This window comes from Somniosus microcephalus, chromosome 24 (genome assembly GCF_052327205.1).
Source record: "Somniosus microcephalus isolate GS21.2 chromosome 24, FLI_Smic_1.0, whole genome shotgun sequence".
In the NCBI taxonomy this organism is placed as follows: domain Eukaryota; kingdom Metazoa; phylum Chordata; class Chondrichthyes; order Squaliformes; family Somniosidae; genus Somniosus; species Somniosus microcephalus.
Window position 1 is genome coordinate 5,151,996 of NC_141010.1, and position 16,829 is coordinate 5,168,824.

A 16,829-nucleotide genomic window follows, 5' to 3' on the forward strand; every position below is an offset into this window, starting at 1 on the left:
AAGGGTGATAGAAGTTTGGAACTCTTTTCCGCAAATGGCAATTGATGCTGGATCAATTGTTAATTTTAAATCTGAGATTGATAGCTTTCTGTTAACCAAAGGTGATGTAAGAAAACTACTCGGCACTTGGTCTAAGCGTTAAACAAAGCTTTAATCAACTGTTTTACAACATGGAGGTCTAGTTGTGTCCTTCACTAGTTCCTGTTAAGAATGTCCTGCGCAAGCTGGGCCAGTGCCCGAGTATTTATACTCTCCCTGGACAGCGCCACCCGCAGGCCACTCAGTATTATTTCATAAGTCTTTCTTTCATGAATGACTGATTCATGTCAAAAGGTATTAAGGGATATGGGCTGAAGACGGGTATATGGAGTTAGGTGTCCAGATCAACCATGATCTCATTGAATGGCGGAGCAGGTTCGAGGGGCTGAATGGCCTCCTCCTGTTCCTATGTTCCTATGAAACTCCTCGGACCCTTCCAGGACTGAGACTACCTGAATACCCAGGACCCTTCCAGGATTATGGATTGCGCAGAGAGCAGAGACTTTCATTGATTGGTCTGGGCTGGTTCTATAAATCATAGAAATCATAGAAATTTACAGCACAGAGGAGGCCATTCGGCCCATCTGGTCCATGCCAGCCGACAAAGAGCTCTCCACCCTAATCCCACTGTCCAGCTCTTGGTCCGTAGCCCTGTAGGTTACGGCACTTCAAGCGCATATCCAAGTACTTTTAAAATGTGATGAGGGTTTCTGCCTCTACCACCCTTTCAGGCAGTGAGTTCCAGACCCCCACCACCCTCTGGGTGAAAACATTTCTCCTCAAATCCCCTCTAAACCTCCGACCAATTACTTAAAATCTATGCCCCCTGGTTGTTGGCCTCTCTGCTAAGAGAAATAGGTCCTTCCTATCCACTCTATCTAGGCCCCTCATAATTTTATACACCTTTGCCCCCCCCCCCACCCCCCGCCCCTCAGCCTCCTCTGTTCCAGAGAAAACAACCCCAGCCTATCCAATCTTTCCTCAGCCCAGGCAACATCCTCATAAATCTCCTCTGTACCCTCTCCAGTGCAATCACATCCTTCCTGTAACGTGGTGACCAGAACTGCAGTGAAATCTATAGTGGAATCTAACCCATTGCGGCATGAAGTCCCACCTCGTTATGCTGTATTATAACTGGGCTGCATGTGGCAAAGCTGATAACGGAAGAGAGTTGGCTTTTACCTTTTGCACGGGAGTGGGGGAAGTTTGAGGGAGAGGGGGAAGTTTGAGGGAGAGGGGGAAGTTTGAGGGAGAGGGAGCTTTCATGTTAGAAAAATTCAGTAGAATGGTAGGTGCTGATTTAAGGGAGGAGTATACACACGCACTCCCTTAATGTCAAAAATACTCCTGTAACCCATAACAGCCAAGCACGTTTTCTAGTTATATTAAGTAAGGTTTGAAGGGAGAGAGTTTTTGTTGTACTGTTTTGGAAACTGAATTTTCCTGTTACTGAAGGTCTTCCTTTTCCCCATTCCGAGTGTCTTACACACACTCGAGAGGACCAATGGACAACCTGCTATGTACTGGCCACCAAGACACCCTTATACTGATCAAGGGGAAAAGCCCCACCCACTGCGGACAACTCGCAGACTAGCATTTTGTCAGGATGGAAATTAAACCTGTGCACAAGAGCTATTCGAAGGCTCAATTGCAGCTCCATGTTACGTGATGGCTGCATTGCTGCCCTGCAATTTTGGAAACAGGATGGCTCCATTCAATCTGCACTCACAGACTTGAGTGCTGGTTAAAGCACAGGCACTCGGTATAAGGAAGGTTTGAGCCAGCACTGCCCAGGATCCCAGTGTATTTGCAAATACCAACACGTCGGAATATTATTCGCATTTAGTTATCCAGAAACTTTGGCCCTGAAATTCTGATCAAATCACTCCGCCAGTGGAAGGGGGTGAAGGGGGCTGCAAGTGAGGAGGCCCAGACACTGTCCCAAATTACGGGGTTCAGGGCCATTCACATACTCGGGGTGGCTGCCTCGCCAACCACAAAGTCAGAGCAGCGTCACGCTGTCCCAATGGAGGGGAGGCCAGGAATGGCCCACCCAACAGTGCATTTTAAACCTTCAGCTCCCATTGGAGTATTTTTAGAATTAATTGATTCCCAGGGATCTCCCCCAGGACCAATCATCTGAAGCTGGAAGAGTTTTGTGGCCTATCCTGGGCCTCAGTGCCACTAGCTGCAGCACGCAGCATTCAAATCTCCCATAAGCCTGCCCAGGGTGTAATGTCCGGAATTCCTCAGGTGGTCTGTAATCCCCCCCCAATCCCTCCAGATGCCCCCCATTGACATAGGGTAGAAGATTCAGCCCCATTCTCCCCACTCAGTCGTCACCACCAGAATTTCTCCGAAGGGCACCAGCGGAGCAGAATCTCAGCGGAATGGGGTACTGGCCGAGCCTGACCCTCTTACGTCTTCACCCCAATCAGAATTTCGGAGTCTGATTTATGAGGCTGGTTAGAGATTCATAAACAGCTGGAATGTAGTTTGTGCAGTTGAATAGGATTTTGTGTAATCTTCTATTTAGATACGATAGGCTCCAGCTCGTCTGATTCTGTGTGTGGGCTTCGATCGTCTGAAAGTGGTCACGTTTCTGACTCTTCTCCTCGGGGTAGGTTCTCCATGTAGTCAGTACAGTGCGTGTAGTCACCGCCGGACCGCAGTTATACCGTGTCACACCCTCATCTGCTCTTCCTCATTTTGTTCTCTGCCTGGGTTCTGATTTGAAGTCCTTTCCCTGCTAGGGTTGCCAACTCTGGTTGCCCGTATTCCTGGAGGTATCAGCAAAGGACCTCCAAGCATGCTGCCAGTCAAACAGCCTTTTTCCCTCATCTCCAATATTTTTATAACTAAGAAAACGAAAGTGTTCAAAGAACATTTTAAACATGTCCCTATGATCTTTCTCTTGGATTGCTCACAGCAGTGTCCAGGAGATGAATCTTTTAATATCTGTAGACTCCAGGACATAAGAACATAAGAAATAGGAGCAGGAGTAGGCCAATCGGCCCCTCGAGCCTGCTCCGCCATTCAATAAGATCATGGCTGATCTGATCCTAACCGCCAATCCACTATCACAGAACCATCTCCTGAATCTAACAGAATTAGACACACGAAATAGGAGCAGGATCAGGCTACACGGCCCCTGGGCCCGCTCCGCTACCCACAGGGCCATGACCGATCCGAACCTAGACTCATGTCCAAATTCCTGCCCGCTCCCCGTAACCCTTAATTCCCTTTACTTCTAGGAAACTGTCTATTTCTGTTTTAAATTTATGTAATGATGTAGCTTCTACAGCTTTTTGGGGCAGCATATTCCATGGACCTACCACCCTCTGAGTGAAGTAGTTCCTCCTCATCTCAGTTTTGAAAGAGCAGCCCCTTATTCTAAGACTATGCCCCCTAGTTCTAGTTTCACCCATCATCGGGAACATCCTCCCCGCATCCACCCGATCCAACCCCTTCACAATCTTATATGTTTCAATAAGATCGCCTCTCATTCTTCTGAACTCCAATGAGTAGAGTCCCAATCTACTCAACCTCTCCTCATATGTCCATCCCCTCATCCCCGGGATTAACCAAGTGAACCTTCTTTGTACTGACTCGAGAGCAAGTATGTCCTTTCTTAAGTATGGACACCAAAACTGTACGCAGTATTCCAGGTGCGGCCTCACCAATACCTTGTACAACTGAAGCAATATCTCCCTATTTTTATATTCAATCCCCCTAGCAATGAAAGCCAACATTCCATTGGCCTTCTTAATCACTTGCTGCACCTGCATACTAACCTTTTGAGTTTCGTGCACCAGGACCCCCAGATCCCTTTGTACTTCAGTACTTTCCAGTTTCTTGCCATTAAGATAATAACTTGCTCTACGATTTTTCCTGCCAAAGTGCATAACCTCACACTTTCCAGTATTGTATTCCATCTGCCAAATCTCTGCCCACTTACTTAGTCTGTCGATGTCCCCTTGCAGGTTTTTTATGTCCTCCTCACTCACTACTTTCCCTCCCATCTTAGTATCATCTGCAAACTTTGATATGTTACACTCGGTCCCCTCCTCCAAATCGTTAATATAGATTGTAAAGAGTTGGGGACCCAGCACTGACCCCTGCGGAACACCACTAGTTACTGATTGCCAGTCTGAGAATGAACCATTTATCCCAACTCTCTGCCTTCTGTTAGATAGCCAATCCTCTATCCATGCCAGAATATTACCCCCAATCCCGTGATTTTTTATCTTAAGCAATAATCTTTTGTGTGGCACCTTGTCAAATGCCTTTTGGAAGTCTAAATACACTACGTCCACTGGTTCCCCTTTATCCACCCTATACGTTACTTCCTCAAAGAACTCCAGCAAATTTGTCAAACATGACTTCCCCTTCATAAAACCATGCTGACTTTGTCCTATTAAATTATGATTATCCAAATGTCCTGTTACTGTCTCCTTAATAATGGACTCCAACATTTTACCTACCACAGATGTTAGGCTAACCGGTCTATAGTTTCCAGCCTTCTGTCTACTGCCCTTTTTAAATAAGGGTGTTACATTAGCAGTTTTCCAGTCTGCCGGGACCTTTGCCGAGTCCAGGGAGTTTTGGAAAATTATTACCAATGCATCCACAATCCCTACCGCCACTTCCCTCAAGACCCTAGGATGTAAGCCATCCGGTCCAGGTGATTTATCCGCCTTGAGTCCCATTATTTTACCGAGTACCACTTCCTTAGTGATTTTGATCGTGTTTAGCTCCTCCCCCCCTTTAGCCCCCTGTTTGTCCAGTGTTGGGATATTCTTAGTGTCTTCTACTGTAAAGACTGATGTAAAATATTCATTCAGTGTTTTTGCCATCTCCATATTTCCCACCATTAATTTCCCGGTCTCATCCTCTAAGGGACCAACATTTACTTTAGCCACCCTTTTTCTTTTTATATAACTATAAAAACTCTTACTATCTGTTTTTATATTTTTTGCTAATTTACTTTCATAATCTATCTTCCCTTTCTTAATCAATCTTTTTGTTATTTTTTGCTGTCTTTTAAAGTTTTCCCAATCCTCTATCCTCCCACTAGATTTGGCTACCTTATATGCCTTTGTTTTTAGTCGAATACTATCCTTAATTTCTTTACTTAGCCACGGATGGCTGTCTTTTCTTTTACACCCTTTTCTTCTCAGTGCTGGAGGGGCTGGCAACCAATGTTCCCATTAAGTTGCGTGGCCGCGCAGCGGTCTGGAGGTCCCGTGTAGGCCGCTTTCCGGCTTTTGAATGGTAAAAACCGCGCATGCGCGATAATTTGAAGGGGCCGCGCATCCCCCCCAAAAAATACAGGAACATTGTTGGCAACCATATTCCCAGCAGTGGCGAGTTACAAATGGGGCAGCCAGTGAGCCGATCCGATGTGGGGAATGGGTTCCTGCTCCCGATCACTATACAGCGACTCTGCGTTAACACAGAGCAACGTGCCTTAAGGGCAGTGTCTATACATGGCCACAGATACGGGGAAAGTGGGACAACAGCCTCTTGGCATATTGAGCAAAATATAGTGGAACTGCATGTGGGGCTGTGTGTGGAGATACAATGAGGGAGGGGCTGTATTGTGGTACAATGAGGGAGGGGCTGTGTTGCGGTACAATGAGGGAGGGGCTGTGTGCGGAGTTACAATGAGGGAGGGGCTGTGTGCGGAGATACAATGAGGGAGGGGCTGTGTGCGGAGATACAATGAAGGAGGGGCTGTGTGCGGAGATACAATGAGGGAGGGGCTGTGTGTGGAGATACAATGAGGGAGGGGCTGTGTGTGGAGATACAATGAGGGAGGGGCTGTGTGTGGGGATACAATGAGGGAGGGGCTGTGTTGTGGTACAATGAGGGAGGGGCTGTGTTGTGGTACAATGAGGGAGGGGCTGTGTGTGGGGATACAATGAGGGAGGGGCTGTGTGTGGAGATACAATGAGGGAGGGGCTGTGTGTGGTGGTACAATGAGGGAGGGGCTGTGTGTGGAGATACAATGAGGGAGGGGCTGTGTGTGGAGATACAATGAGGGTGGGGCTGTGTGTGGAGATACAATGAGGGAGGGGCTGTGTGTGGAGATACAGTGAGGGAGGGGCTGTGAGTGGAGGTACAATGATGGGAGGGGCTGTGTGTGGAGATACAATGAGGGAGGGGCTGTGTGTGGAGATACAATGAGGGAGGGGCTGTGTGTGGGGATACAATGAGGGAGGGGCTGTGTGTGGAGATACAATGAGGGAGGGGCTGTGTGTGGAGATACAATGAGGGAGGGGCTGTGTGTGGAGATACAATGAGGGAGGGGCTGTGTGTGGAGATACAGTGAGGGAGGGGCCGTGTGTGGAGATACAATGAGGGAGGGGCTGTGTGTGGAGATACAATGAGGGAGGGGCTGTGTGTGGAGATACAATGAGGGAGGGGCTGTGTGTGGTGATACAATGAGGGAGGGGCTGTGTGTGGAGATACAATGAGGGAGGGGCTGTGTGTGGTGGTACAATGAGGGGGGGCTGTGTGTGGCGATACAATGAGGGAGGGGCTGTGTGTGGAGATACAATGAGGGTGGGGCTGTGTGTGGAGATACAATGAGGGAGGGGCTGTGTGTGGAGATACAATGAGGGAGGGGCTGTGTGTGGAGGTACAATGATGGGAGGGGCTGTGTGTGGAGATACAATGAGGGAGGGAGCTTGTTGGAGGTATAAAAACGGAGGGTCTGTGTGATAGTGGCACTTGCACCCGCTGGCCCCATTCTGATGAGATGCCCTCCCACTGATCCTACAAACTCCGGTGGGGGTCAGTGCTGGAAATCACCATTGCCGATGATCTTTGCATAAGAACTAAAATGGCAGAGCAGGCTCTGGGGCTGAATGGCCTACTCCTGCTCCGAATTTTCTATATGTTAGGTGCATCAGCGTCTGAAACAGAAAAGGCAGGTTAACAATTAGGTGGGATCCTTCATCAGAACATCCACCTGAAACAGTAACCTGTCTTTTCTCCTCAGGTGCCGTCTCATTTATCAAGCATTTCCTCTTTTTCATGGAGGGTGGGATTCCCTCTTTTTAAAGTTTTCTGTCTCCTTCCATTCTCTTGTGCCTTGGTTTGATGCACACTTTTCTGACTGGAGACCTATTCCCAGATCTCTGCAAATAACCTTCTATAACTGGGCCCTCGGAAGGAGCCGAGATTGAGCAGCAAAGCATCAGGCCTCACAGGGCTTCCCCCAGTGACCCAGCACAATGTCACCGTGTGGCATCGTGCGTCGTTCTTCCATTGAGCCTCCCCTGATCCAGATGTTTTCCTTTTCTGTTGCTCAATCTTGTTCCCTCCTTCCTGAAATTGGGGACACATATTTCTAAAAAGAAAATACTGCAGCTACTGAAAATGTGAAATAAACAGAAATTGCTGAGAACATGTCGGGTAGCATCTGTGGAGAGGAAGGTAGGGTCAATGCTACAGAGAGAAAGGCCATTGACCAGAATCATTAACCTCACCTTCCTCTCTCCACTGACTCAATCTTCCATACAGTTCCACCGATGACGCCAACCCCTTCCCCATGGTCAGAATGCCGGCCGGTACAATCTTGTACTGTCTGGTCTCACGTGTAAAGGAGTGAGGCAGGGTTACAGGGGGTGCCCAGTACCCTGGGACTGCACCTCTGAGAGTCAGCCTCCTTCAAGCGAGAAGGCGAGAAAATTAGATGACGTATAGTTGAACAAATTGTGTGTAACCTGCTGTATTTATCTGATAAACTCCCCAGCATCTACTGGTCGAACAATACCTCACACGCCCAGTAATAGCCGTGCAGATGGAAAGTGGTCTGATCAGGGTAGGTTCAGTGTGCAGCCAGCACTAACTACCGAACCGCAATTACTGCGCCAGAGTCTCATCTGCGCGTTCTCGTTTTGTTTTCTCTCCGAGTTCTGGTTTGAAATACTCTTCCTGTTGTTCCTCGTTATCGCGCTCACCCACAAGTTTTCATCCCTTCTTATTTACTCGTTGCTGTTTGTGGGATCTTGCTAGTCGCAAATCTGGGAGGGGGTAACAGCAGTGACTGCACTTCAAAAGTAATCCATGTGAAACGCTCGAGATGTTTCTCAGAGATGTGATGAGACGCTGTTTAATAGCCAGTGTTTATCACATCACATCACATCACGGGCTGTTAATACAACAAAACTCAGTCATCCCAATTCCCAATTGACTGATTTCCGTGTCTCTTCCCAGCCCTAAGAAGAGAATTTATATTCCAATTGCACCCTTCACAATCTCAGGACGTCCCAAAGCGCTTTGCAGTACTTTTTGACGTGCAGTGACTGTTGTAATGTAGGAAATGCAGCAGCCAATTTGAGCACAGCAAGCTCCCATGAACAGCAATGAGATCATCTGTTTTAGTGACGATAGCAAAATACTGCAGATGCTGGAAATCCGAAATAACAACAGAAAATGCTGGAAAAACTCAGCAGGCCAGGCAACATCCGTGGAGAGAGAAATTAGAGTCGACATTTTGGGTTGAAACCCTTTTTCAAAACTGGAAAGGAAATGAAATAGATCGAAAGGCCGGGCTGGGACAGAACAAAAGAAGTGAAGAGACATTAAGAGGTATTGAAAACCAGACGAGATGGTGATAGGACTAGTGGAGACAAAAGACGGCTCAGATTAGGTGTGAAGTGTTCTGGCAGAATGGGAGACAGCTGCCATGTGGGAGAGAGAAAAAAAGGGGGGGGGGTGGGAAAGGGCCAAAACAAAGATGTGGATAAAATATAAGCAAAAATGTAATGGGGGCCGAGGTTATGATCTGAAATTGTTGAACTCGATGTTGAGTCCAGAAGGCTGTAAAGTGCCTAATCGGAAGATGAGGTGCTGTCTCCCATTCTGCCAGAACATTTCACACCTAATCTAGAGCCGTCTTTTGTCTCCACCAGTCCTATCACCATCTCGTCTGGTTTTGAATACCTCTTAATGTCTCTTCACTTCTTTTGTTCTCTCCCAGCCCTGCCTTTCGATCGATTTCATTTTCTTTCCAGTTTTGAAAAATGGTTCAACCCGAAACGTTGACTCTATTTTCTCTCCACAGATGTTGCCTGGCCTGCTGAGTTTTTCCAGCATTTTCTGTTGTTATCTGTTTTAGTGATGTTGGTTGAGGGATAAATATTGGCCAGGCCACTGGGGAGAACTCCCCTGCGCTTCTTTGAACAAGTGGATCTTTTACATCCACCCGAGACAGCAGATGGAGCCTCGGTTTGACATCTCATCCGAAAGGCGGCACCTCCGACAGTGCAGCACCCCCTCAGTACTGAAGTGGGAAGTGTCAGCCTAGATTTTGTGCTCAAATCGCTGGAGTGGGACTTGAACCCACAACCTTCAGAGGCAAGAGTGCTGCCACTGAGCCAAGGCTGTGTTGTAATTAAATGAGGGATTAATCAGCGCACTGAGCCACATCCCATTAGCATATTAGCAGATACCAGCACCTTAAATAAAGAACATAAGAAATAGGAGCAGGAGTCGGCCAATCGGCCCCTTGAGCCTGCTCCGCCATTCAATAAGATCATGGCTGATCCAATCTTGGCCTCAACTCCACTTTCCCGCTCTCTCCCCATACCCCTTGACTCCCCTGTAGTTCAAATGTCTGTCAATTTCTGCCTTGAATATATTCAATGACCCTGCCTCCACAGCTCTCTGGGGCAGAGAATTCCAAAGATTCACGACCCTCTGAGAGAAGAAATTCCTCCTCATCTCCGTCTTAAATGGGCGACCCCTTATTCTGAGACTATGCCTCCTAGTTCTAGATTCCCCACGAGGGGAAACATCCTCTCAGCATCCATCCTGTCCAGCCCCCTCAGAATCTTATATGTTTCAATATGATCACCTCTCATTCTTCTAAACTCCAATGAGTATAGGTCCAACCTGCTCAACCTTTCGTCATATGTCAACCCCTTCATCCCAGCAGTCAACCTAGTGAACCTTCTCTGCACTGCCTCCAATGCAAGTATATCCCTCCTTAAATATGGAGACCAAAACTGTACGCAGTACTCCAGGTGCGGTCTCACCAGCGCCCTGTAAAGTTGCATCAAAACTTCCCTACTTTTATACTCCATTCCCCTTGCAATAAAGGCCAACATTCCATTAGCCTTCCTAATTACTTGCTGTACCTGCATGCTAACTTTTTGTGTTTCATGTACAAGGACCCCTAGATCCCTTTGTACCGCAGCATTTTGTAGTCTCACTCTATTTAAATAATCATTTGCTTTTTCATTCTTCCTTCCAAAGTAGGTAGCCTCACATTTTCCCACATTATACTCCATCTGCCAAATTTTTGCCCACTCACTTAGCCTATCTATATCCCTTTGCAGACTCTGTGTCCTCCTCACAACTTGCTAACCCACCTATCTTTGTATCATCAGCAAATTTGGCTACAGTACACTCAGTCCCTTCACCCAAGTCATTTATATAGATTGTAAATAGTTGAGGCCCCAGCACGGATCCCTGTGGCACCCCACTAGTTAGTGATTGCCAACCCGAAAATGACCCATTTATCCCGACTCTCTGTTTTCTGTCAGTTAGCCAATCCTCTCTCCATGCTAATATATTACCCCAACCCCGTGCGCTCTTATCTTGTGCTGTAGCCTTTTATGTGGCACCTTATCGAATGCCTTCTGGAAATCCAAATACACCACATCTACTGGTTCCCCTTTATCCACCCTGCTCATTACATCCTCAAAGAACTCTAGTAAATTTGTGAAACACAATTTCCCTTTCGTAAAACCATGTTGACTCTGCTTGATTGTCTTATGATTTTCTAAATGTCCTGCTATTACCTCCTTAATAATGGTTTCCAGCATTTTCCCAATGACAGATGTTAGGCTAACTGGCCTACAGTTTCCTGCTTTCTGTCTCCCTCCTTTCTTGAATAGGGGTGTTACATTTGCGGTTTTCCAATCTGCTGGGACCTCTCCAGAATCCAGGGAATTTTGGTAGATTACAACCAACTCATCCACTATCTCTGCAGCCACTTCTTTTAAGACCCTAGGATATAGGCCATCAGGTCCAGAGGACTTGTCGGCCTTTAGCCCCATTAGTTTGCCTAGTACTTTTTCTCTAGTGATAGAGATTGTTTTAAGTTCCTCCCTCCCTACAGCCCCTTGATTATCTATTATTATTGGGATGTTTTTAGTGTCTTCTACTGTGAAGACCGATCCAAAATAATTGCTTAGAGTCTCTGTCATTTCTTTATTTCCCATTACTAATTCCCCAGTCTCATCCTCTGAGGGACCAACATTTACTTTAGCTACTCTCTTCCTTTTTATATACCTGTAGAAGCTCTTAATGTCTGTTTTTATATTATTTGCTAGTTTACTCTCATACTCTATCTTCTCCCTCTTTATAATTTTTTTAGTCATCTTTTGCTGGTTTCTAAAAATTTCCCAATCCTCTGGCCTACCACTAATCTTCGCAACATTGTATGTCTTTGTTTTCAATTTGATACCGTCCTTAACTTCCTGAGTTAGCCACGGGTGGTTCATCCTTCTCGTAGAGCCTTTCTTTCTCACTGGAATATACTTTATGAAATATCTACTTAAATGTCTGCCATTGATGATCTACCGTCTTACCCTTTAATCTATTTTCCCAGTCCACTTTAGCCAACTCTGTCCTCATACCCGTGTGATTGACTTTATTTAAGTTTAGGACACTAGCTTCAGACCCAAGTTTCTCACCCTCAAACTGAATTTGAAATTCTACCATGCTATGATCACTCTTCCCTAGAGGATCCTTTACGATGAGATCATTAATTAATCTTATCTCATTACACATTACCAGATCTAAAATAGCCTGCTCCCTGGTTGGGTCCTCAATGTATTGCTCTAAGAAACCATCCTGAATACACTCTATGAACTCGTCCACAAGGCTACCCTTGCCAATTTGATTTGTCCAATCTATATGATGATTAAAATCACCCATGATTATTGCAGTACCTTTCTTACAAGCCCCCATTATTTCTTGATTTATACTCTGTCCTACAGTATAGCTACTGTTAGGGATCCTATAGACTACTCCCACCAGTGACTTCTTTCCCTTACTATTTCTTATCTCAACCCAAATTGATTGAACATCTTGAGCTTCTGAGCCAATATCATTCCTCACCACTGCAGTGATCTCATCCTATATTAACAGAGCTACCCCACCTCCTTTTCCTTTCTGCCTATCCTTCCGAAACGTCAGATACCCCTGAATATTCTGTTCCCAGCCTTGGTCACCTTGCAACCATGTCTCTGTAATGGCTATCAGATCATACCCATTTATTTCTAGTTGTGCCGTCAATTCATCTATCTTGTTACGAATGCTGCGTGCATTCAGATAAAGAGCCTTTAATTTTATCTTATCATTTTTCCTTACTCCGACTCTATTTTCTGGTGCACTCTTATGCTTGTACGCTCTGTCCCTTCCTGATACATTCTGGTTATCGTTACCCCTCTCGTTGCCCTGCACTATTGCCTTCTCCTTTCTCTTTGCCTTCCTAAATACCCCTTTACCTGAACCCCTATCATCTATTTCCAGCTTAGCTTTTCTCCCTTCTGATTCTACCCTCAGGTTCCCACCCCCCTGCCAAGCTAGTTTAAACCCTCCCCAACAGCACTAGCAAAACCCCCCACGAGGATATTGGTCCCGGCTCTGTTGAGGTGTAATCCATCCGGCTTGTAGAGGTCCCACCTTCCCCAGAAACGGTTCCAATTCCTCAGGAATCTAAAGCCCTCCCTCCTGATGTAAGAAAAAGGAGACTTACCATCAAGTAACTTTAAAGTAAGCTTTAAGTAACTTATAAACACACTATATACACAAGAGAGGTCTTTACCATGCCTCTGGTAGAAGCCTCTTACAATACTGAACAGACCAGTATTTATACCAGTCCAACAGGAAGTGACATATGACAGGAAGTGAGGTATGTACACAGTTCATAGTTCATAGTTCACAGGAAGTGATGACATAACTTCCCGGAAGTTATCATTTTTATCACACCTCCTACACCATCTCTCCAGCCACACATTCATCTGCTCTATCTTCCTATTTCTGTACTCACTAGCATGTGGCACTGGTAGTTATCCTCTTTCCTAGCTCCCTAAACTCTGCCTGCAGGACCTCATCCCTCTTTCTACCTATGTCGTTGGTACCGATATGGACCACGACCTCTGGCTGTTCACCCTCCCCCCTCAGAATGCCCTGCAGCCGGGAGGCAACATACCATCCCGGAGTCACATCTGCGGCTGCAGAAATGCCTGTCTGCTCCCCTAACTATTGAATCTCCTACCACTATTGCTCTCCCTCTCCTCTTCCCCCCTGCCTGTGCAGCTGAGCCTTCCATGGTGCTGTGGACTTGGCTCTGGCTGCACGCCCCAGAGGAACCATTGCCCTCACCAGTACTCAGCACCGAATACTGGTTGGTGAGCAAGATGAGCTCAGGGGACTCCTGCACTACCTGCCTGGTCCTCCTCTTCTGTCTGACGGTCACCCATTCCCTCTCTGCCTGCACACTCTTAAGCTGCGGGGTGACCACCTCCCAAAATGTGCTATCCACGTAGCTCTCAGCCTCGCGGATGCACAGCAGTGACTGCAGCCGCCGCTCAAGCTCTGTAACCCGGTGCTTGAGCTGCTGTAGCTGGAGACACTTCCCGCACATGTGGTCGTCCAGACCACGGGAGGTGTCCAGGACTTCCCATATGGCACATGATGTGCATTCCACAGGTGTGAGCTGCCCTGCCATACCTCTACTTAACAGACTATTTACTAACCTAGCTGGAATAAACTTAAAACTTTAAGAAAGCCAAGTATAAACACTTACCAGCTACTCATCAATCAGCTCCCTCCCCTTGTGCCGATGTCACTTTCAAAATTCTGCCAGTGCTGAGTTGTTACCGTCGCCACCGCCTCGCCGCTCCTCCTAGGTCCAATCTGCCGCCGCCGCTGCTGTGCAATAAAGGCAACAGGCAGAATGCTACTTGCATTTATTTACCTCGCGTGATGAGCAGATGAAGTGTAGAATCCGTGTAACCTGTTACTTTCCTACACCAGGCTTCACACAGTCCCAAACGGCAGCCGCAGTTCAAAAACTTGAAGTATTCCGTGAGACCAACAGAAGTCATTGGGGTAGGGGAAACCTCTTTACGTAGAGCGTTGTTGGAGCTTGGGGCGGTTAAGGCATAGACTGTTGCACCTTTCAGTGGAATATTAGATAAATATTTGAAGTAGAGAAAGATACAGGGCTATGGGGAGAGAGCAAGGCAGGGTAATAACTTCTAGGATTGCTTCAGCAAAGTGCCAGTGCTGATTTGATGGGCTGAATGGCCTCTTTCTGTCCTGTAAACCTCACTGGTTCTAAGCTAGTTCCTCACTGTAGCAAATATAATGTGAAGTCATCACCAGACTGGGGCTATAAAATGTCACATCCTCACCTGCTATTTCTTATTTAGTTCTCTGCCCCGCCGAGTTCTGATTTGCAACCTTTTGCTGCCATCACTTGTTATGCTTCCATCCCCTGTTGTTTGTGAGAAATCTAGAGGGAAGAAATGCCGATTTCATGGTTGGTTTTCTGTTTCTGCTGATCACAGACTGATTGCACGAGCATTGTCACAACACCATTTGTGTTGAAGGTGCCAACAGAGGGGCGATGAAAGTACTGTAGATATTCCTGAGGTTCAGTTCATGAGATGGCCCCATGGCCACAGCCTCGTGCCTTTTGAGAGCCACCTCCCTCTGCCATTGCTAGGTGTATACACAGCACATCCTTTCACAGAAAACAAATCCCTCCAGTTTCACCCACCCCTTGAGATGCTGGAGGTGCACCAGTATCACACCCAGTGCAAACCCAGACAGCGAGTGTCGGCAGGCTGGGAGCGAGCGGGGCGGGGGGAGCCAGCCAGAGCTCCTGCTCTTGATTGCTATCAAGTGGGAACAGGTTTTAGCTCAGTTGTGATGCTGCTGTGGTCGAATATCCTGTCTCCACTCACATGTACAGAATGGTACCAGGAGATGGCGAACAGCCTTGGTCCACAGCCTTCAGGGGAGGCAAGAGGGAAGAAATGCAGTATTCATTGTTGCCGAATTCCTCTGGTTGAATATCAAGAAAAGCAGCTCAGGTAAAAGTAATGGCCAAAGTCTTTGTGTCATCCAGAACCTTCGACAAGGCTGATGAGTGTTTTATAAATGAATTAAATGTGTAGCCCATGCGATGGAGTGGCATTTGTGCAACCTGCTATTTTCTTCGATTGGTACAAGCTTTGTGATGCTCAGTGCCAGTTTGACCCTGGTGAGCATAAGCCCAAATCTCAGTCAATGGGTAGGTTCACAGTGCAGTCAGCGTCGTGTGCAGTCAACGGATGGTCTGGGGAGTGGGGGGAACCACTTCAGGACGTTAAAGGCACCATAGGTGTTGTTGTCAAGAGCCAGTAGGGTAGTTGGGTTGACTGCATTTGTAGATCAGGCTCTGAGACTGGGGCCCCGATATTTACTTATAGAGTCATAGATAGAGTCATAGAGTTATACAGCACAGAAAGAGGCCCTTCGGCCCATCGTGTCCGCGCCGGCCATCAAGCCCTGTCTATTCTAACCCCATTATCCAGCACTTGGTCCGTAACCTTGTATGCTATGGCGTTTCAAGTGCTCATCTAAATGCTTCTTGAATGTTGTGAGGGTTCCTGCCTCTACCACCCTTTCTGGCAGTGGAGCTGGGAAGAGAGCGAGGGGGGCAGGGGAGTATTTTCAGAAGGGAAACCTGGAGTTTCCCGCACGCCCTGCCGAATTTAACGCAGGACACCTTTTTAACTTTTGGAATTGACAGGCTGGTTATCTGTCGGGCTGGAAAGCAGCTGGGGAGCGATTATCAGGCAAGTCTGACATCGCGAGGTCAGGGTGGGGCGGGGGAGGTGGATTCTGACATTGCGAGGGGTCAGGGTGGGGCGGGGGGTCAGGGTGGGGGGCGGTGGATTCTGACATCGTGGGGTCAGAGTGGGGGGAGGTGGAGTCTGACATCGCGAGGAGTCAGGGTGGGGCGGGGGTCAGGGTGGGGTGGGGGGTGAGGGTGGGGTGAGGGGTCAGGGTGGGGGGGCGGTGGATTCTGACATCGTGCGGGGTCAGGGTGGGGCGGGGGGTCAGGGTGGGGGGGGCGGTGGATTCTTACATCGCGAGGGGTCAGGGTGGGGGGAGGTGGATTCTGACATCGCGGGGGGTCAGGGTGGGGGAGGTGGATTCTGACATCGCGGGGGGTCAGGGTGGGGGAGGTGGATTCTGACATCGCGGGGGGTCAGGGTGGGTTGGGGGAGGTGGATTCTGACATCGCGGGGGGTCAGGGTGGGGCGGGGGAGGTGAATTCTGACATTGCGGGGTCAGGGTGGGGCGGGGAGGTGGATTCTGACATCGCGGGGTCAGGGTGGGGGGAGGTGGAGTCTGACATTGCGAGGGGTCAGGGTGGGGCAGGGGGAGGTGGATTCTGACATTGTGGGGGGTGAATCGGATATCGCGGTGGGGGGTAGTTAGCAGATTACGGGGATCCAATCGTGTGGAGGTTAGCTCGATGGGCCTGGGGGAAACAGTCCTGCTCCTCCTGGCCCACAAGCAGTGCAATAAAGGCACTTACCTCATGGATCCGACCTTTTGGCATCCTTTTGCCTGTTGGGATTCCCGAGGCCCCCATGCGTTATAAATAAAACTTCAGTTAAAATGGAGACATGCAGCATCCTTAAAAGATTTTAGTGGCCAACCCGCTTTCTGAGAGTGGGTTGGTTGCCCACACCACCCCGACC

The 16,829-nt window shown here is 47.9% G+C and overlaps 1 protein-coding gene across 12 annotated transcripts in view; it reads left to right on the plus strand.

Annotated features, from left to right (window-relative positions):
• Positions 1-16,829, plus strand: part of odad4 (outer dynein arm docking complex subunit 4) — a 90,527-nt gene that overhangs the window by 63,457 nt on the left and 10,241 nt on the right. For 7 of the 12 annotated variants that reach the window (XM_085966116.1, XM_085966110.1, XM_085966111.1 and 4 more), the window contains 3 exons: positions 2,576-2,659; positions 7,802-7,870; positions 14,104-14,178. The exons of 3 other annotated variants lie outside the window; for them this stretch is intronic. In XM_085966116.1, the coding sequence (XP_085822242.1) occupies positions 2,576-2,659; positions 7,802-7,870; positions 14,104-14,178 (228 nt within the window). The remainder of the gene's footprint in view (positions 1-2,575; positions 2,660-7,801; positions 7,871-14,103; positions 14,179-16,829) is intronic. 2 more of the 12 variants (XM_085966115.1, XM_085966117.1) reach the window with 2 other exon arrangements.